This window comes from Phytophthora ramorum (assembly GCF_020800215.1).
Source record: "Phytophthora ramorum isolate Pr-102 chromosome Unknown Phyram_PR-102_s0002, whole genome shotgun sequence".
NCBI classification, from domain to species: Eukaryota; Oomycota; class Peronosporomycetes; order Peronosporales; family Peronosporaceae; genus Phytophthora; species Phytophthora ramorum.
Window position 1 is genome coordinate 1,454,542 of NW_027150648.1, and position 15,883 is coordinate 1,470,424.

General features: G+C 56.8%; 10 protein-coding genes across 10 annotated transcripts; 3 read left to right on the top strand and 7 right to left on the bottom strand.

Moving 5' to 3' along the window:
• Positions 1-153: 153 nt before the first annotated feature.
• On the bottom strand, positions 154-1,803 carry KRP23_1877 (uncharacterized protein; the record flags this gene model as incomplete). Its single annotated transcript, XM_067886541.1, has 1 exon — positions 154-1,803. The coding sequence occupies one exon, from the start codon at positions 1,801-1,803 to the stop codon at positions 154-156; it is 1,650 nt and encodes a 549-aa protein (XP_067749212.1).
• Positions 1,804-1,971: 168 nt separating this feature from the next.
• On the bottom strand, positions 1,972-4,177 carry KRP23_1878 (tRNA uridine 5-carboxymethylaminomethyl modification enzyme MnmG; the record flags this gene model as incomplete). The annotated part of the gene is made up of 3 exons (XM_067886542.1): positions 1,972-3,825; positions 3,901-3,959; positions 4,024-4,177. 3 exons carry the CDS (start codon positions 4,175-4,177, stop codon positions 1,972-1,974), a joined length of 2,067 nt encoding a protein of 688 aa, XP_067749213.1.
• Positions 4,178-4,476: 299 nt separating this feature from the next.
• KRP23_1879 (uncharacterized protein) lies at positions 4,477-4,851 on the top strand (the record flags this gene model as incomplete). The annotated part of the gene is made up of 1 exon (XM_067886543.1): positions 4,477-4,851. The coding sequence occupies one exon, from the start codon at positions 4,477-4,479 to the stop codon at positions 4,849-4,851; it is 375 nt and encodes a 124-aa protein (XP_067749214.1).
• A 154-nt stretch (positions 4,852-5,005) lies between these two features.
• Positions 5,006-5,308, bottom strand: KRP23_1880 (uncharacterized protein; the record flags this gene model as incomplete). Its single annotated transcript, XM_067886544.1, has 1 exon — positions 5,006-5,308. One exon carries the CDS (start codon positions 5,306-5,308, stop codon positions 5,006-5,008), a length of 303 nt encoding a protein of 100 aa, XP_067749215.1.
• A 250-nt stretch (positions 5,309-5,558) lies between these two features.
• Positions 5,559-5,867, bottom strand: KRP23_1881 (uncharacterized protein; the record flags this gene model as incomplete). Its single annotated transcript, XM_067886545.1, has 1 exon — positions 5,559-5,867. The coding sequence occupies one exon, from the start codon at positions 5,865-5,867 to the stop codon at positions 5,559-5,561; it is 309 nt and encodes a 102-aa protein (XP_067749216.1).
• Positions 5,868-6,616: 749 nt separating this feature from the next.
• KRP23_1882 (Ceramide synthase 4) lies at positions 6,617-7,802 on the bottom strand (the record flags this gene model as incomplete). The annotated part of the gene is made up of 3 exons (XM_067886546.1): positions 6,617-6,996; positions 7,072-7,409; positions 7,480-7,802. The coding sequence occupies 3 exons, from the start codon at positions 7,800-7,802 to the stop codon at positions 6,617-6,619; spliced, it is 1,041 nt and encodes a 346-aa protein (XP_067749217.1).
• A 241-nt stretch (positions 7,803-8,043) lies between these two features.
• KRP23_1883 (Ceramide synthase 4) lies at positions 8,044-9,216 on the bottom strand (the record flags this gene model as incomplete). Its single annotated transcript, XM_067886547.1, has 3 exons — positions 8,044-8,417; positions 8,488-8,825; positions 8,894-9,216. The coding sequence occupies 3 exons, from the start codon at positions 9,214-9,216 to the stop codon at positions 8,044-8,046; spliced, it is 1,035 nt and encodes a 344-aa protein (XP_067749218.1).
• A 321-nt stretch (positions 9,217-9,537) lies between these two features.
• On the top strand, positions 9,538-9,954 carry KRP23_1884 (uncharacterized protein; the record flags this gene model as incomplete). Its single annotated transcript, XM_067886548.1, has 1 exon — positions 9,538-9,954. The coding sequence occupies one exon, from the start codon at positions 9,538-9,540 to the stop codon at positions 9,952-9,954; it is 417 nt and encodes a 138-aa protein (XP_067749219.1).
• A 103-nt stretch (positions 9,955-10,057) lies between these two features.
• KRP23_1885 (Glyoxylate reductase/hydroxypyruvate reductase) lies at positions 10,058-11,144 on the bottom strand (the record flags this gene model as incomplete). The annotated part of the gene is made up of 2 exons (XM_067886549.1): positions 10,058-11,010; positions 11,087-11,144. The coding sequence occupies 2 exons, from the start codon at positions 11,142-11,144 to the stop codon at positions 10,058-10,060; spliced, it is 1,011 nt and encodes a 336-aa protein (XP_067749220.1).
• A 112-nt stretch (positions 11,145-11,256) lies between these two features.
• On the top strand, positions 11,257-12,362 carry KRP23_1886 (Glyoxylate reductase/hydroxypyruvate reductase; the record flags this gene model as incomplete). The annotated part of the gene is made up of 2 exons (XM_067886550.1): positions 11,257-11,314; positions 11,404-12,362. 2 exons carry the CDS (start codon positions 11,257-11,259, stop codon positions 12,360-12,362), a joined length of 1,017 nt encoding a protein of 338 aa, XP_067749221.1.
• Between the last annotated feature and the right edge of the window lie 3,521 nt (positions 12,363-15,883).

Here is a 15,883-nt window from a genome sequence, read left to right on the forward strand (position 1 = left end):
TTCATGGTGATACCGGAGCTGCAGAAGTAGACAAAAAGAACAGCAGGGAATGCAGACGTATGGGGTGGTAGCAAATATTTATCAAAAGTAAAGACGGCGCAACGATTCCAGTTAAAACAAAACAATGCAGTATATGCAAATGGACAACTTCAGCTAGTTCTCAGACTCATCATCGTCCTCTTGGTTGCTGTGATCTTGCTCTGTGGTATCAGTCGGCTTCTCGGGTGGTCGAACCTCGTCCTCTTGCTGTTTTCCAGGAGATTCAGCGTCGTCACTCTTGTTAGACACTTCCTCAGCCACTTGACCAGCTTCCTGTTGCTGTTGCAGCTGGTACTCTTCAGTATGATCCTGCTGCGCGTGTTGTGCTTCCTTGTCTAATTGCTCTCGCTTTTCCTGCAATCGACGCTGCTTCCTCACCCTCAGCTCACGCAGGAAATTCTCGAATGCTTCCACGTCAGGGAAGCTCTGACCGGCAAACACTGAATTTGGGTGCGAGAACTCCTCACCACCAACGAAAAATGTGAAGCCTGGCTCCACCTCCTGTTTGTGCTCGACGCCGTCCTTTTGATATTCGCCTTCTTCACTCGTAGAATCCGAGTCGTAATCGTCGCTATCAGGGTCTTCGATATCTGCAATTTGCACGGCGAGTCCCTCGGTGCTCAAAGCAATCGTGCGATGAAGCATATGCCGGTCGCAAGCAATGAACAATACATGGCAGACACTGTCAGCAGGCAAGTGGCTCACATCCACAGTAAAGCAGCCTTTTACCACAGAGCTTTTGCTTCGATCATCGAGAGATCGACGACCAGAAGACTCTTTTGCTGGGGCTGACTGTGCGTCTGGAACGTCTGGCGGCTGCTGCACTTGAAGCGGGGCTTCCTGATTGAGGCCCTGAGAGTTTTCATCCCGCAACTTTATGATCCGCTCGTCGTAGTGTGGCTCTTCACTTCGAGCGTCTCCAAGTTCTCGCCAGATGAGCTGGAAGTAACCATTCACAAATGACTCGGTCCGAGGCACACGGTAATTCACGCGCAACAGCGCTTCACGTTCGTGCACGTGCCCCATGTTGCAAGCTTGATCGATCGATAAGCGCTCGCGGCTAGGCTCGAATATCACATAAAAATCATCACCTGCTTCTTCGTCTTGGTTGGTCGGAGTACTCGTCGCTTCGGATTTGGATTTTCCCACAAGACTGCGGATCTGTTGTTCTTGCAGCGTCGCCTTGCGCTCTCGCAGGCGCTGGAGAGCGAGACACCGACGAGTGCGAGCCGTCCCGGGCTTCATCCTGTCATGTTCTTCTCGGAGATTATCCGCTATTTCTTCTGCACTCATGAGCAGCTCCGGTGGCACCAAGTCAATCGGGAACAGCCCGAAGCAGTCACGGATCTGGATATCGAACTGCGCTGGATAGTGCTGGAGTACAAAGGCTACAAAGGCCAAATTGCCTGTCGCACAGGCTCGATGGCAAGCCGGCCACCCCGCTGAATTACTCGTAGCGCTGGTATCATTCCCGCTCTCGCTAGAATCTTGACTAGCAGCTGTCGAGCTCCACGCTTCCGGTCGCGCCTGCAATAACAGCTCCAAAGCGATCTGCAACTGCTGCAAATGCTGTCCAGACTCGAGTTCCGAGGCCACCACCGTGTGCACAGCCTCCTCGAGTTCGAGATTCCACATCGAGTCTTTCGTGGTGGCATTTGAGTCGCCATTGGCGTCGACCCCATGATCGTGCACAAGAGCTTTGAGCTGCTGGATGTCTCCATCCAACACGCTGTCCACTAAGCCCGTTGATGTCGCTGCGCCCATGAGTGTGAAGGCTCCTAAAGCGTCTTGAACGATGTTGAGGAGTGAAATGCCGCGCAGGATTCGCTGTGCGCACGAAACGTCGCGGATCTTTTCGATAGAAAGATACGTTGTTGAGCATGGATACACTCGAGATGGCTACATTGGTAGTTCCTTGCTCTATTGTACGGCTTAGTTAGTCACTTCGGCGGAGCGGTTCGCGATGGCCTTGCGTCTACGTTGCTTCTTGGTGAGTCCGTCGTGGGGCTGGCGCATGGCGTACTGGTAGAGCAGCAAGAGAGTCGCGGAACGGATACCTGCGATGCGACTGGCGGCGTGGATTGTGGCAGGCTGCGCATGCTGCAGCTTCTCGCGCTCTTCGTTCGAGATCATGGGCAGCTTTGAGTAGTCCACCCACTCCGGGATCTGCACGTGCTGCTTGTTGCGGAAGACGCGGATCTCCTGGTGCTGGGCACGCAGCTGCGTCGCGTACAGGCACTCGGTCTTCACGAGCTCCTTGATCTCGTTGCGCAGTGCGTCTGCGTGCTCGTAGTCGACCTCACGCCAGATGCGCTCAATGTCCTCCGGCGTCACAGTTGAGAAGGCCAAAATCTGGGCAGCACTACGCTTTACGCCGTCCAGGCCAACCTTGACGCCGTAGCGGTTCCACTCGTGCGGGTCACGCACGAACTCGTCCAGCGCCTTGCGAGCGTATTCCATGGCCGTCTCTTTCCGCTCGAGGTTTTCCATTCGCTCATTAGGGATGCCAGCGCCATGCTCAAACGCCTTGCGAGTGAGTCGCAAGTCAGCGTTATCTGCACGAAGCAGCAGACGGAACTCCGATCGAGACGTGAACATGCGGTACGGCTCTGTCGTTCCCAACGAGATCAGGTCGTCGATAAGCACGCCTGTGAAAGCATCAGCACGGTCAAGCACGAGCGGCTCTCGTCCCATGGCACTCAGACCGGCATTCATGCCGGCCACGATACCCTGCGCTGCGGCTTCTTCGTACCCTGTGGTGCCGTTAATTTGACCTGCCAAATACAGTCCCGGCAACTTCTTCGTCTCGAGCGTAGGGTGCAGCGATCGCGGATCCACATAGTCGTACTCGACCGAGTATCCAGCGCGCACGAGCTCCACTTTTTCGAGTCCCTTAATGGTGCGCAGCAGCTCGAGCTGCAGCTTTTCGGGCAGCGCCGTGCTGATACCATTCGGGTACACGATGTGCGTGTTCAAGCCCTCGGGTTCGAGCCAAAGCTGATGTCTCGAGCGGTCAGCAAAACGAACGACCTTGGCATCAATCGATGGGCAGTAGCGGGGGCCGACACCTTCGCCATCCCTCCCACCATCGTACTGCGGCAGCATGTGCAAATTGTCGCGCACAATTCGATGACTTTCTTCGTTGGTGTACGTTGCGTGGCAGACCACCTGCTTGTCTGCTAGCGGCACAGCCTTACGCTCGTTCAGAAACGAGAACGGCTTGGGCACATCGTCGCTGGGCTGAATCTCAAGTCCCGTGTAGTCGATTGTGCGTGCGTCAAGTCGAGGAGGAGTTCCTGTTTTCAGCCGACCTAGAGGGAACTCGCAGCGTTCCAGCGTCTGGGCGAGACCCACCGCCGGTGGCTCAAGTCCGTCCGTGTCCCGCATGTGGCGTCCAGCCGGGATGCGAATGTCGGGCCCCTGGTATATCATTCCGCGGAGAAATGTACCAGTAGTGATTACTACTTGCGACGCCTGAATTTCTCGACCAGAGGACGTCACCACTCCCTTCACCCGCTCTTCACTCTGACCAACCTTCTCCAGCATGAGGTCTTCCACTCCGTCCTCCACCAGCCAGAGGTTCGGCAGCGTTTCAAGGGCTTTCTGCATGCCCTGCTGGTACAAATCCCTGTCCATTTGAGCCCGTGGGCCTCTCACCGCCGGTCCTTTCGCCGAATTGAGCATCCGGAACTGGATGCCAGCAGAGTCGGCCACTTGGCCCATGAGGCCGCCTAGGGCGTCCACTTCACGCACCAATGTGCCTTTGCCCACACCGCCAATGGACGGCTGCAAAGAATCAACACACACAAAAATTACTCATTGGGTCATTCGACAACCATCAAGGGCAATTGCGTCGCGTACGTTGCAAGACATTTCACCAATTGTTGCCAATTTCTGCGTCACCAACGCAGTTTTAGCGCCTGCAATTGCGAAAAAGTCCTGCAGTTAGTAGATGCCGACACAATTGCGTTTTAATGCTCGTACCAGTTCTGGAGGCGGCAGCGGCAGCTTCGCAGCCTGCGTGGCCGCCACCAACCACGATCACATCGAAGTGCGAAGGAGCGACAGCGCTGCTGAGCGCTCGTAGCGCGGCATGGCGCACGTGAACCGCGAGGTGAGGTCGACGACGCGCCAACATGACGAGTGGCTGCGAAAATGGTCTAATTGATGGCGTGTGCAAATTTTGGTCTGAAAAGGTCAGACTATAAAAGAATAGTGAACTGAAGCTTAAAAATGTACCAGACTTACAAGAGATTTGTATGCCTCAAGTTGAAGCAATAGCTGTTGAAGCACAACCGCGGACGCTCACCAATCAATCAAAATCAAATGCTTCAGGTCGAAAGCAAGCACGTTATTACTACCACGTCGATACTATTCAGTCAATAGATCACAGCACGCTGGCTACTCTCCTGCTCAGTGGGTACATCGCTGAAAATCATGGCACTGGAATCCAGTCTGGATGCAGGAGACCTCAGCTCTGCCAGTGTCATTCGACGTTTGCTTCGGACGAGCAGCAAGGCTTTGGTCGGGACTCGAATGGTGTCCGTCTACGTGTGGGTCGTAATTGGTGTAGGGGCTCTGTTCGTGGCCTACCTCGCCTTCACGCTTATCAAGATGTACCTGGACGACCGAGAGCGGAGACGGCGCGAGGCAGAAGGTGGCGGTCCCTACAGCAGCAGCAGCGACAATGAGAACGGGTATCTCGGCCTAAGCGTCTTCCGTGACAGCAAAGGCAACGACGCCGGCGGGCTTGAGTTTGTCAGGGAAGGGGTCGACAAGGGCGGCATCAACAGCGCCGCTTCGACAGCGTGAGCCAAGACTCCTGGTTCGGGAGAGACACTGCAAACAGACAGATAGTTGTCTACTAAGCGTGGAAATACAAGTTGAAAAGTCTATGATAAGTATTTGTGTCTGGCTTGTGAAGCTCAGGGTGTGCTTGAGCAATGTCTCTCTTGGGTTGAAGGTCTCAGCATCTGGAGTACCCGATGGAGCGACTGCCAGTCTCCGCTGCGATCTCCACGGCCACCGCCACCATCACCGCCACCGCCAGGACCAGCCCGATCGTCGTCTCGACACCGCCGCTCCACAATACGGTCGAGTCAGTCTCGTGGTCGTCGGGATCGTTAATCTCCTCGTCGTGTCGATGGATGTCGTGCCATCGGATGCTGCTGATAGACTCCACGGGCCTCCAGCCGCTAATCCAGCAGAAGACCACTACCGCCACGTTCATGCTCAAGCCCAGCGCGAGCTCCACGCCCCAGCTCTCCATCGCGTCAGGCTATCGTTGTTGCTGTACACGTTAGGCTAACGTTTTAGCGAATAGCACCTTGAGGGCGAAACCGCTCAGAGCGGCGGTTGAGCGCAGTGCTGCGGCTCGATACAAATTGCCCTGGCTACAGCTTCAACGCCAAATGAACCGAAGCTGCAAGTGACGTGGCTGTGGCGTTAAACGGCCTCGCGTGGTAATGAGCTCTTCGTGTTGATTTGCTTAGACTTGATTACAGTGTACATAGTGTCTCTCATGCGAAGGAGGCTCGACTCATGCTCGCCGCGGTGGCTGCAACCTCTGCCGCCACGGCCGCCATGACGGCTACAGCAATCACGACGCCGCCCGCCAGCTGCACGTCTTCTCCGCACAATCCGCTGCTGAAGTGGCCCGGAAACGTCGCGTAGACGCTTGTTGCGCTCGTGCTGTGGGCCGCTCTCCTCGCGTCGCTGGAGAGCTGCAGCCCCGTCGTGGACGGCGCCCCTCGCAGCCAGCACAGAAGCAGCACCGCCGCATTGACGCCCAGACCCATAGTGATCTCGGAAAGCCAGTCGTCCGTCATGTCGAGAGGAATTCCGATTGTGAGGCGAATACCACGCGGACACGAGCCCCGCGCGTGGCCATGTGGCATCACACGAGAAGGCGGCGTCTGCTACAAATGCATGACGATGAGGAAGCAAGGCGGCACTACCTGGTGCATTTATGAAGCCCCCTAGGTTAGCAGAATACACTCGACACTCGGGATTATAACTAGGAAGCTCCTCCGCCACCTCCTCTGTGGCCTCCCCAGGCACCACCGTCGAAGCCGAATTCACCACTGCCGATACCTCGTGCATGCACACGACTGCGAATCAGAAGGCGAGCTCGCCGACGAACCACTCGGCCAACATTATTGGCAAGTGGCTGCCGACTCGGCCTCGGCAGTGCCAAGGCTCTCTGGCAAGGAGTCTATCTGTACTAGCAGAGAGATGAACAGAGTAAACAGATTTCGCGGTGGGTAACAGCAACGGGGGGGGGGGGGGGGGGGGGGCTTTACCACTTGAGGCGGGCCTACCATCCTTACGAGCTTCGCAAGGCAACATCGAGCCAACATTGTCTGGCAACGAAACGCAAGCGCGTACAGTTGACGTCAAGTTGTGCTGTTCGTCACTATGACTCAACACCGCAAGCTTGACAGCCCCCTTCACAGCTATTTGAAAACGTGCACGAGTGCGTCTTCGCTATCGGTTCTCTGAAGCAAAAGATAATATCTTATGTTGAATGTTGAATAGAGAGTCGTCTGGATAGCAATCTCAACGCCGCGCTTCATTCTCACTCGTTCTTCGGTTTGCTGCTGGAGCTGGTTGTCGATGTCTCTAGAGCTGCCGTTTCTTTCTCCACTCTTTCCACATCCGAGCACTTGTCCTGAATGTCTTCCGCCAAGCCCTTGCGGATCAGCGTGTAGCCCATGACGAGGAATAGTCCGTACCAGTATACGTGCAGCACCACCAGCATGCACAGCAGCGCGTTGCCCGGGTGCAGGAAGATGCCGACCACGTGCGGGTTGGCCTCCGGGATCACGAAGATGGCATTGTAGATCAGGTGGAACGGGTACACGTACAGCCGCGTGTAGCCCCATGAAACCAGGAGCACGACGTACATGGCCACGATTAGCGGAGTGTTGCCCGTGTCCACGACCGACTTGATGGCGTCTGTCAAAGTCAACGGTACAACAAGCACAAAGTTAGTGAATACGAACAGCGGAATGGCTCATCCATCTTCCTTACAGCCAGTAACATCGCCAATGTCGTGCGTGAAGGTAACGAGCGCCCCCATAGCACAGTAGTTGGCAAGATAGGATCCTCCAATGAGGATGATCGTCACCAAATGGTGGAGCAGCATCTCGATGAAGTCGTTCCGAATGGGGGAGAAGAAGAGCATGTACAGCAAGCTGTGGAAATGGTAGCCGAGCTGCACGAAGTAGTAGTACTTGAGCGCGAGCCCGGGGGCTTTGTTCAGGATCAGGTAGGCTTCCCGGATCACGCCGTGGCCCCCAAGCACCGGCGGGAACCACTTCTCGTCGCGCATGACGTAGTACCCGGCCACGGTAATGACCGCAAAGTATCTGCAAAACAAAACGGGAATAACAGTCAAGTCTTAGTCAGGATCCTCCGACCTTCGGAGACGAGACGCACGTGAACTTGAAGAGCACAGTGGCGAAGCGCTCGACGCGGTCGGCGTGCAGGCGCTTGGTCGGGGATAACACGCGGCGGCCGAGCGGCTTGGCGAGCGCCAGGAAGGCGAAGCGCAGCGCAATGATGAGCAGTGCGAAGCCGACGCCGATGAGCCACTCGCTGATGTGCGGCATGTCGGGGTCTGTGCGGAACTCGGGGATGGCGGCGCGCATCTGCGCCACGCCGAAGAGCTCGGCCAGCACGATGGGCACAAGCGTGAGCGTGAGCGCCACCAGCACGTACTCCTTGGCGCTCAGCAGCACCTTCATCTCCGTGGCGGCCATGGCTGCTGGACGCTCGACGGACGGATCAGGGGGGCAGGATGGGATATGGCTTACTTGGATTTTGTATACTGGATTCCACGACCAACAATCGCCAGAGAGATCATCAGATCTGATTACACGGCTGGTTGGTTTCAGATTTGTGTGGTCCACTGATGGCTACAAAAAAAAACCTTGCGAAGGACAACAACCACACTCGACTGTCTACACGTATGCTTCTGTTCAATTATGCGAAAATGCAATCTCAATCGTCCTTAGATTTGACGTGCGAGGTGTCGGCGCTGACTTCTTCGGCCTCTTCCTCCTCTTCGCTGGGGCCCTCCACTTTGTGCTGGATGTCCTCTGCCACGCCCTTGTTCACCAGCGCGTAGCCCATCACCAAAAACAGGAAGTACCAGTACACGTGCAGCACCATGAGCATGCACAACATGGCATTCATCGGGTGCACGAACGCGCCCACGATGTCCGGGTGCTTCTGCGGCAGCTCGACCATCGAGCTGTAGATGAGGTGGCACGGGAACACGAACAGCCGTGTGTATGCCCACGATACCAGCAGCACCACGTACATGAACGCCACGAGCGGTGTGTTGCCAGTGTCCACAATCGACTTGATGCCGTCTGTGTAGCACAACAAACACAAAAGGTTACTATCCGCCCCCAGCCTTCAGCCTTTCTCAAGTGAACGTACATCCGGTGACATCGCCAATGTCATGCGTGAACACCACAAGCGCGCCAAATGCCGTGTAGTTGGCCAGGTACGACCCGCCGATCAGGATAATCGTGGCCACGTGGTGCAGCAGCATCTCAATGAAGTCGTTGCGGATCGGCGAGAAGAAGAGCATGAAGAGCAAGCTGTGCAGGTGGTACCCGAGCTGCACCATGAAGTAGTACTTGAGCGCGGAGGACGGCGCGTCCGACAGTGTGTCAAACGTCTTGACCACCTCACCCTCGCCTCCCAGGGACGGCGGGAACCACGGCTCGTGCTGCATTACCTTAAAACCCACAATGGTGATGGCCGTGAAGTACCTGGACGTTCAAACCAAGAACCAGGTCAGTCCCACACCTCAAGCAACGCCTGAAATAATTGCACGCACAGGAACTTGAACAGCACCGTAGTGAAGCGGTGCACGCGGTCCTCGATCACGCGCTTCTTGGGCGAGAGCACAAGGCGCGCAAGGGGTGCGCACAGTTTCCCAGTCACAAAGCGCGCGGCAATGAGAAGCAGCGAGACTGCTCCGCCAATCATCAGGTCCGGAAGCTGCGGCATGTCGGGCGTACCGTCGTGGAAAGCCTGGTTGCTGCTGCGTGTGTGCGAGACACCGAAGAGCTCCAGCAGCAGGATAGGCACGAGCGTCAGCGTCATGGCCACGAGCACGTACTCCTTGGCGCTGAGTGCGACCTTCATCTCCGTCGACATGGCTGTGGGGGGGAAGGGGCGGAGGGGGGTCAAGGCGCGCTGGGTGCCACGCACTGTTGCGCTTGTCTCTATGAGGCCTGCTGGTATCAGAGGCCGATGATGCCAGTGCCATCCGAGCAATGTATCCACTCCCCGGCTATGTGCGATTGGTGTGACTTACACGAATGTACCATTGTGACGGTACATGGCGAGCGGTTGCATGTCAACGTCGACGAAGTGAACTTCGTCCGTCACTGCACCGCAAGTCAGTTGTCAGGCAGTCGTCATTCTTCCTTCCACCTGGCAGGCACCACCCGCGTGCCCTTTGTCTGTCTGCACTGCATGACCTTGACGGAGCTGCCTGAAGATGTGGCCACGCTCGCCCAAGTGCCGCGAGTCGGTCGCAAGCGTCCGAGAAGCGACCGCAGCAGACTCAACACGACGTTCCGTCCTCCCGTTGAGGACGTTCCGATCCCGCCCATCCGCGTGGACAAGGACCTGCTGCTGCAAGTGGTGCGCGTCAAGGTGCAGACGCTGATCCGCACGGCCAAACTGCGCGAGAAGGGACTCGAACCCGGCAGAAAGCACGACCCGCACTGCACGGCGGAGCGACTGGAGAGACTGGTTCCGGTGCTCGAACAGAGATGGCTACAGGATCTCATGAACGGTGATGAACCCCGCTACGGCTTCGACGACGTCGTCCAGGCCTTTCAGGAAATTGTCCACAGCGACGCGGACGATGGTCAACACAAACGCTAGACAACGACTTAACAATGGTGTGATCACGTGTCCATAACTTACTCAAGTTTCTTCAAGTGAACCCAAAATTGTTGATCCCGTTGATTCGAGGTGCACTCTTGCTCTAGCACACCGCGAGTGGGGGCTCCTCACCCGTCACGCCGGCAAACACGTTGTCGACGGCCATCTTGGCCATGAGCTGCCGAGTCTTCGTGGAGGCCGATCCCACGTGTGGCAGTACGATGCAGTTCTCGAGTGAAAACAATGGGTGCGACGGAGGAAGCGGCTCGGGGGTCGTGGCGTCCAGCCCGGCCGCTGCGATCGTCTTGTTCCGGAGAGCCTCCACGAGCGCATCTTGGTCCACCAACTCGCCTCTGCCAGTGTTGATCAGCACCGCGCTCGGCTTCATGATCGCAAGTTCCTTTGCGCCGATGCTTCCGCGGCTTGCATCCGTCAGCGGCTGATGAAGGCTAATCACGTCGCTTTGGCGCAGCAGTGTCTCCATGTCCACGTACTTGACGGATCCCGCCTCACCTCCGAGTGACTTGGCCACGTCGGGCTTCTCACGAGGTCCAGTGTAGAGGATCTTGCAGTTGAAGCCGTTCTTCAGCATGCGCGCGTACGCGGTTCCAATACGTCCGAGACCCACCACTCCGACAGTGCTGCCAGTGATGTCGGATCCACAGTACTGGAACGGCTGCCAGACCCCCCACTCTCCAGCCTTAGCGCTCGCCGCGCACTCGAGAAGCCGACGTTTGGTGGCGAAGGTCAACGCCACCGCCGTCTCGGCCACCGCCACGTCAAGCACCCCAGGCGTGTGACCCACGCGGATGTTACGGGCGCGACAGGCCTCCACGTCAATGTGGTTGTAGCCAACTGAAGTAGTCGAGATCACACGCAGCGAAGGTCCCGCAGCGTCCAGCAACTCCGAGTCAATGGTGTCCGTGTACAGACAGAACATCCCTGAACATCCCTTCACCCTTTGAAGCAGCTCCTCGCGAGGGATGCAAGTGTCTTCAGAGGGGAACACGTCGATTTCGATCGCAGCGGAGCCTCCAATTCGCTGGCGGAGCAAATCTAGGAAAGCATCCAGCAGTTAGTGCAGTCCGTCAAAATGGTACATGTAATAGATCTTCGCCAAGCGTTTGCTCACCAGTTGCATACGGCCAGTTGCGCGTGAAGAAAACCTTGCGAGGGGCGATGGAACTCATCGGAGTACTGTCGATCGATCAAAAGGGGACTTTGTCAGTGTGTTGTCGACTCCTCAAATCTTTTATTTCAACCAATCCTACATCGCTGCCGCACGCTCGATCCTCCTTCGCCATGAGCTCCACTGCGCCCCGCAAGGTTTTCTTCTCTCGGAATGTGCCGTACGCTATCGGTGAGTAGCTACCCTCGTTATGGCTGCAGCTATTTCTTATCACCATGGAGTTTATTTGTCTCTAAACGTCGCGTGTTATGCCTGAGCAGAGCAATTCCGTCAACGACTCGCTAAAGCTGGCGCCAACTCGGTTGCGGTGGAGTCGTTCACCTCTGAGGAGAGATGCATCTCTCGTGAGGAGCTGCTTCAAAGGGTGGAGGGGTGCACGGGGCTATTCTGTCTGCTCACGGACAAGGTGGACGCTGAAGTTCTGGATGCCGCGGGGCCCTCGCTCCGTGTTGTGTCCACCATGTCGGTTGGCCACAACCACATCGATGTCGACGCTTGTCGAGCACGCAATGTGAAAGTCGGGTACACCCCTGGGGTGCTCGATGTGTCGACCGCTGAGACGGCCGTGGCGCTGACCTTCGCGGCAAAGAGGCGGCTGCTTGAGTGCGCTGCGAGTGCCAAGGCTGGAGAGTGGGGGGTCTGGCAGCCGTTCCAGTACTGTGGGTCCGACATCACTGGCAGTACGGTGGGTGTTGTTGGTCTTGGACGTATCGGTACGACATACGCGCGGATGCTGAAGAACGGCTTCAACTGCAAAATCCTCTACACTGGACCTCGTGAAAAACCGGAAAATGCTAAGGCACTCGGAGGCGAACCAGGCTCTGTCGAGTTTGTGGACATGGAGACGCTGCTGCTGCAAAGTGACATTGTGAGTCTTCACCAGCCACTGACTGAATCAACGCGTGGCAGTATTGGCGCGAAGGAGCTCCAGCTCATGAAGCCCAGTGCAGTGCTGATCAACACCGGTAGAGGTGAACTAGTGGACCAAGATGCGCTCGTGGAGGCCCTCAAGAGCAACACCATCGCAGCTGCCGGTTTGGATGTGACAACGCCCGAACCTCTTCCCCCAATGCACCCGCTGTTCTCGCTTGAGAACTGCATTTTGATGCCCCACATTGGTTCAGCTACGATCAAGACCCGGCAAGCCATGGCAGATATCGCGGTGGCCAACCTAGCTGCCGGTGTTCTAGAGGAAAAGCTACCGCACGGAGTGTGCTAACAGAAACTGCGATCAGAGAACAGAAACCGTTCATCGCAAATGCACACGGAGGCCACTCAAAATGAGAATCCATACATTGAATCTGGCTAACTCGGTCACTTTCCTCGCCATACTATCTGGATATCTGCATCAACCAACAACGCAAAAGATGGAAAGGAAGATCGCCAATATCTACTGAGGACTACCAACAGATCCAGCAAAGTTACCGCTGCCCATGGATCCACCAAAATTGCCGCTACCGCCAGCCCCGCCACCAATAACCGAGTTACTCGAGATGACGCCGCCGTCCGCCGTCAGCGTGGCCGCCTCCTCCACCTCCTGCGCGGCCGTCATATCCACCGCCAACGAGATCCACACGAACAGACCGTCCGCCACCGAGTCGCCCAGCAGAGCGTACTCCATGATCGGGTCGTATTCATCCGCAGCGGCCGCTTGCAGCCACATGTCGTCCGCGTTGAGGGTGATCTCCTGCGTGTTGGTGACGTACGTGTCTTGCTCGTTGACAGACGTGATGAGGTCCTGGTCGAAGAAGAACTGGCCGACGTGAGCCACCGAACCACCCGAGTAGGTTCCGTTCTCGAGCACTGTTCCGTTATAGTTGCCGATGAAGTGGAGGTGCGTAGCGCGCTCGACGTAGTGTCCCGGGAAGATGGAGATCATCTGCGCGACGCCGTCATCGTCGGTGGGGGTCACACCGCGCAGGAAGGTCTTGTCGAGGTTCGTGGTATCGCTGCTGTCTCCGTTGCCGTCGGCCTCCACACCCGAGTACACGCCCGTGGCGTTCGCGTGCCAGAAGTCCACGTACATGTCTGTCACAGGCTCGCACGAGCTCACGTCAATGACTTGGACGTCGATGTACATGTCGACACCTGGTTGATCTTCGCGCATGTCGGAGCGAATGTACTCGCCCAGGACGTAGTACGGGCCGTACGTGACCTCAGGTTCGAGCACACACGCCACCTCGTCGCCGAACAGCACGCTGGACGACGTGTCGGCCGTGACACCCGTGAGGCTGGACTCGTGGCTCGTGGCCACCACCGTATCAACATCGAGGCGACGTTGGCGGCGCTCACGACGCAGATTCTCGATGGCCTCGGCGCGACGGACCACGGCGCGCTCCTGGAGTTTGCGCATGGGCTCGGTGTTGGTGCACTCTCCCAGAGCGTGCTTGGCGTTGGTGACGAAGAGTTTACGCTGGTCGGTGGAGAGAGCACGACGCGTATCCGTTTGGTGTGCGGAGGTGGGGTTCGAGAGTGCGCACGCGGCAATAGCGGTGGCAAGGAGGACGGAGATTGTCTTGATCATGGTTGATTTTGAAGAGAATGACTCTTTCGGTTGTGCTGCTGGCGTTTGGGAAGGCAAATTGCGAATTGAGGGAGGCATTGCAAAAGGCTGGATTCGGGTGAGCAGATGTGTGCAGATGCCTCGATCAGTGGGGAAGGGATCCGGTCATCTTGTTAAACAAAAAGATGGTCTGGATCCTCGGAATTCGGCATCAGCTTTACAGCGCCAAGATAGTACTCGCACACCCATTTCTTGTTGTCCAGCATCACGTGTGTGTGGAATTATCGATCACGACATGATTTGAAGATCGGCAAACCGATCCAACAACGAATCCGACTAATAAAATTCGGTGGTTCAATTGTTGGCGAACATTGCCAGCGTGGCCATCCGCTGGAGCCCAGCGAATCTGGTCTTGCTGTAGCTATCTTGTCATTGTCCTCTGTGTGCGTTGGGCTATGGCATGGGTCGCGTCGCCCACTAGATCGACATTTGACTCACTCCGGGCGTGGGACACAAGGTGATGGCTTCGCTGCGCGGTTAACACTGTGCGAAGCACATTTGCGGTCGAAGAGTAATGATCGAGCGAGCTGCTCCTGCAGCTCTGTACTAGTGGTGAGGAAGGCTAGCGATGGAAAGTCGATCCAGCATATCAGCGGAAAATACAGACTGGATAGGATGGGAGTAAACACGCTCAGGTGATGGACGATGTCAGGGTGACGATAGTCAAATCTAACTGCAAGTGCCTCTATCCGTCTGCAACCGCCGTCGTCTATGTTGGACAGCATCGATAGTTGAGTCTCACGCGCCTGTGTAGTGGCAGTTTATGGCGTGCTGGTCAGGTGAGATCGGGCGCGCACTCCAGCGTGGCGTTATCGTCTGTCTTCAGATCGTAGTAACCACGAGACTCCGAGTAGCGCAATTCCGGAGGTGGTGCCACGAGTATCTTCCCCTATTAAAAGTTACCAGCATCGCCGCACGGCAGCTTACAGATGGCGTCGCTGTTAAAAAACCAGCTGATGGTGATGTTAGCCTAGAAACTAACTCTTTTACTATCCCAGGAGAACAACCGATCTCACAAAACGCCAAGATACACAGCAAGCTTCTTGCCAGAAACTATCGTGGCAACAACGCATGCCAAACGAGTCTGCCAAACCATCATTATCCAATACGCCTCTACCCACACAAGCAAAAACCTACTTCCGAAACCAACCATGGTCAAGACAATCTCCGTCCTCCTTGCCACCGCTATTGCCGCGTGCGCACTCTCGAACCCCACCTCCGCACACCAAACGGATACGCGTCGTGCTCTCTCCACCGACCAGCGCAAACTCTTCGTCGCCAACGCCAAACACGCCCTGGGAGAGTGCACCAACACCGAGCCCATGCGCAAACTCCAGGAGCGTGCCGTGGTCCGTCGCGCCGAGGCCATCGAGAATCTGCGTCGTGAGCGCCGCCAACGTCGCCTCGATGTTGATACGGTGGTGGCCACGAGCCACGAGTCCAGCCTCACGGGTGTCACGGCCGACACGTCGTCCAGCGTGCTGTTCGGCGACGAGGTGGCGTGTGTGCTCGAACCTGAGGTCACGTACGGCCCGTACTACGTCCTGGGCGAGTACATTCGCTCCGACATGCGCGAAGATCAACCAGGTGTCGACATGTACATCGACGTCCAAGTCATTGACGTGAGCTCGTGCGAGCCTGTGACAGACATGTACGTGGACTTCTGGCACGCGAACGCCACGGGCGTGTACTCGGGTGTGGAGGCCGACGGCAACGGAGACAGCAGCGATACCACGAACCTCGACAAGACCTTCCTGCGCGGTGTGACCCCCACCGACGATGACGGCGTCGCGCAGATGATCTCCATCTTCCCGGGACACTACGTCGAGCGCGCTACGCACCTCCACTTCATCGGCAACTATAACGGAACAGTGCTCGAGAACGGAACCTACTCGGGTGGTTCGGTGGCTCACGTCGGCCAGTTCTTCTTCGACCAGGACCTCATCACGTCTGTCAACGAGCAAGACACGTACGTCACCAACACGCAGGAGATCACCCTCAACGCGGACGACATGTGGCTGCAAGCGGCCGCTGCGGATGAATACGACCCGATCATGGAGTACGCTCTGCTGGGCGACTCGGTGGCGGACGGTCTGTTCGTGTGGATCTCGTTGGCGGTGGATATGACGGCCGCGCAGGAGGTGGAGGAGGCGGCCACGCTGACGGCGGACGGCGGC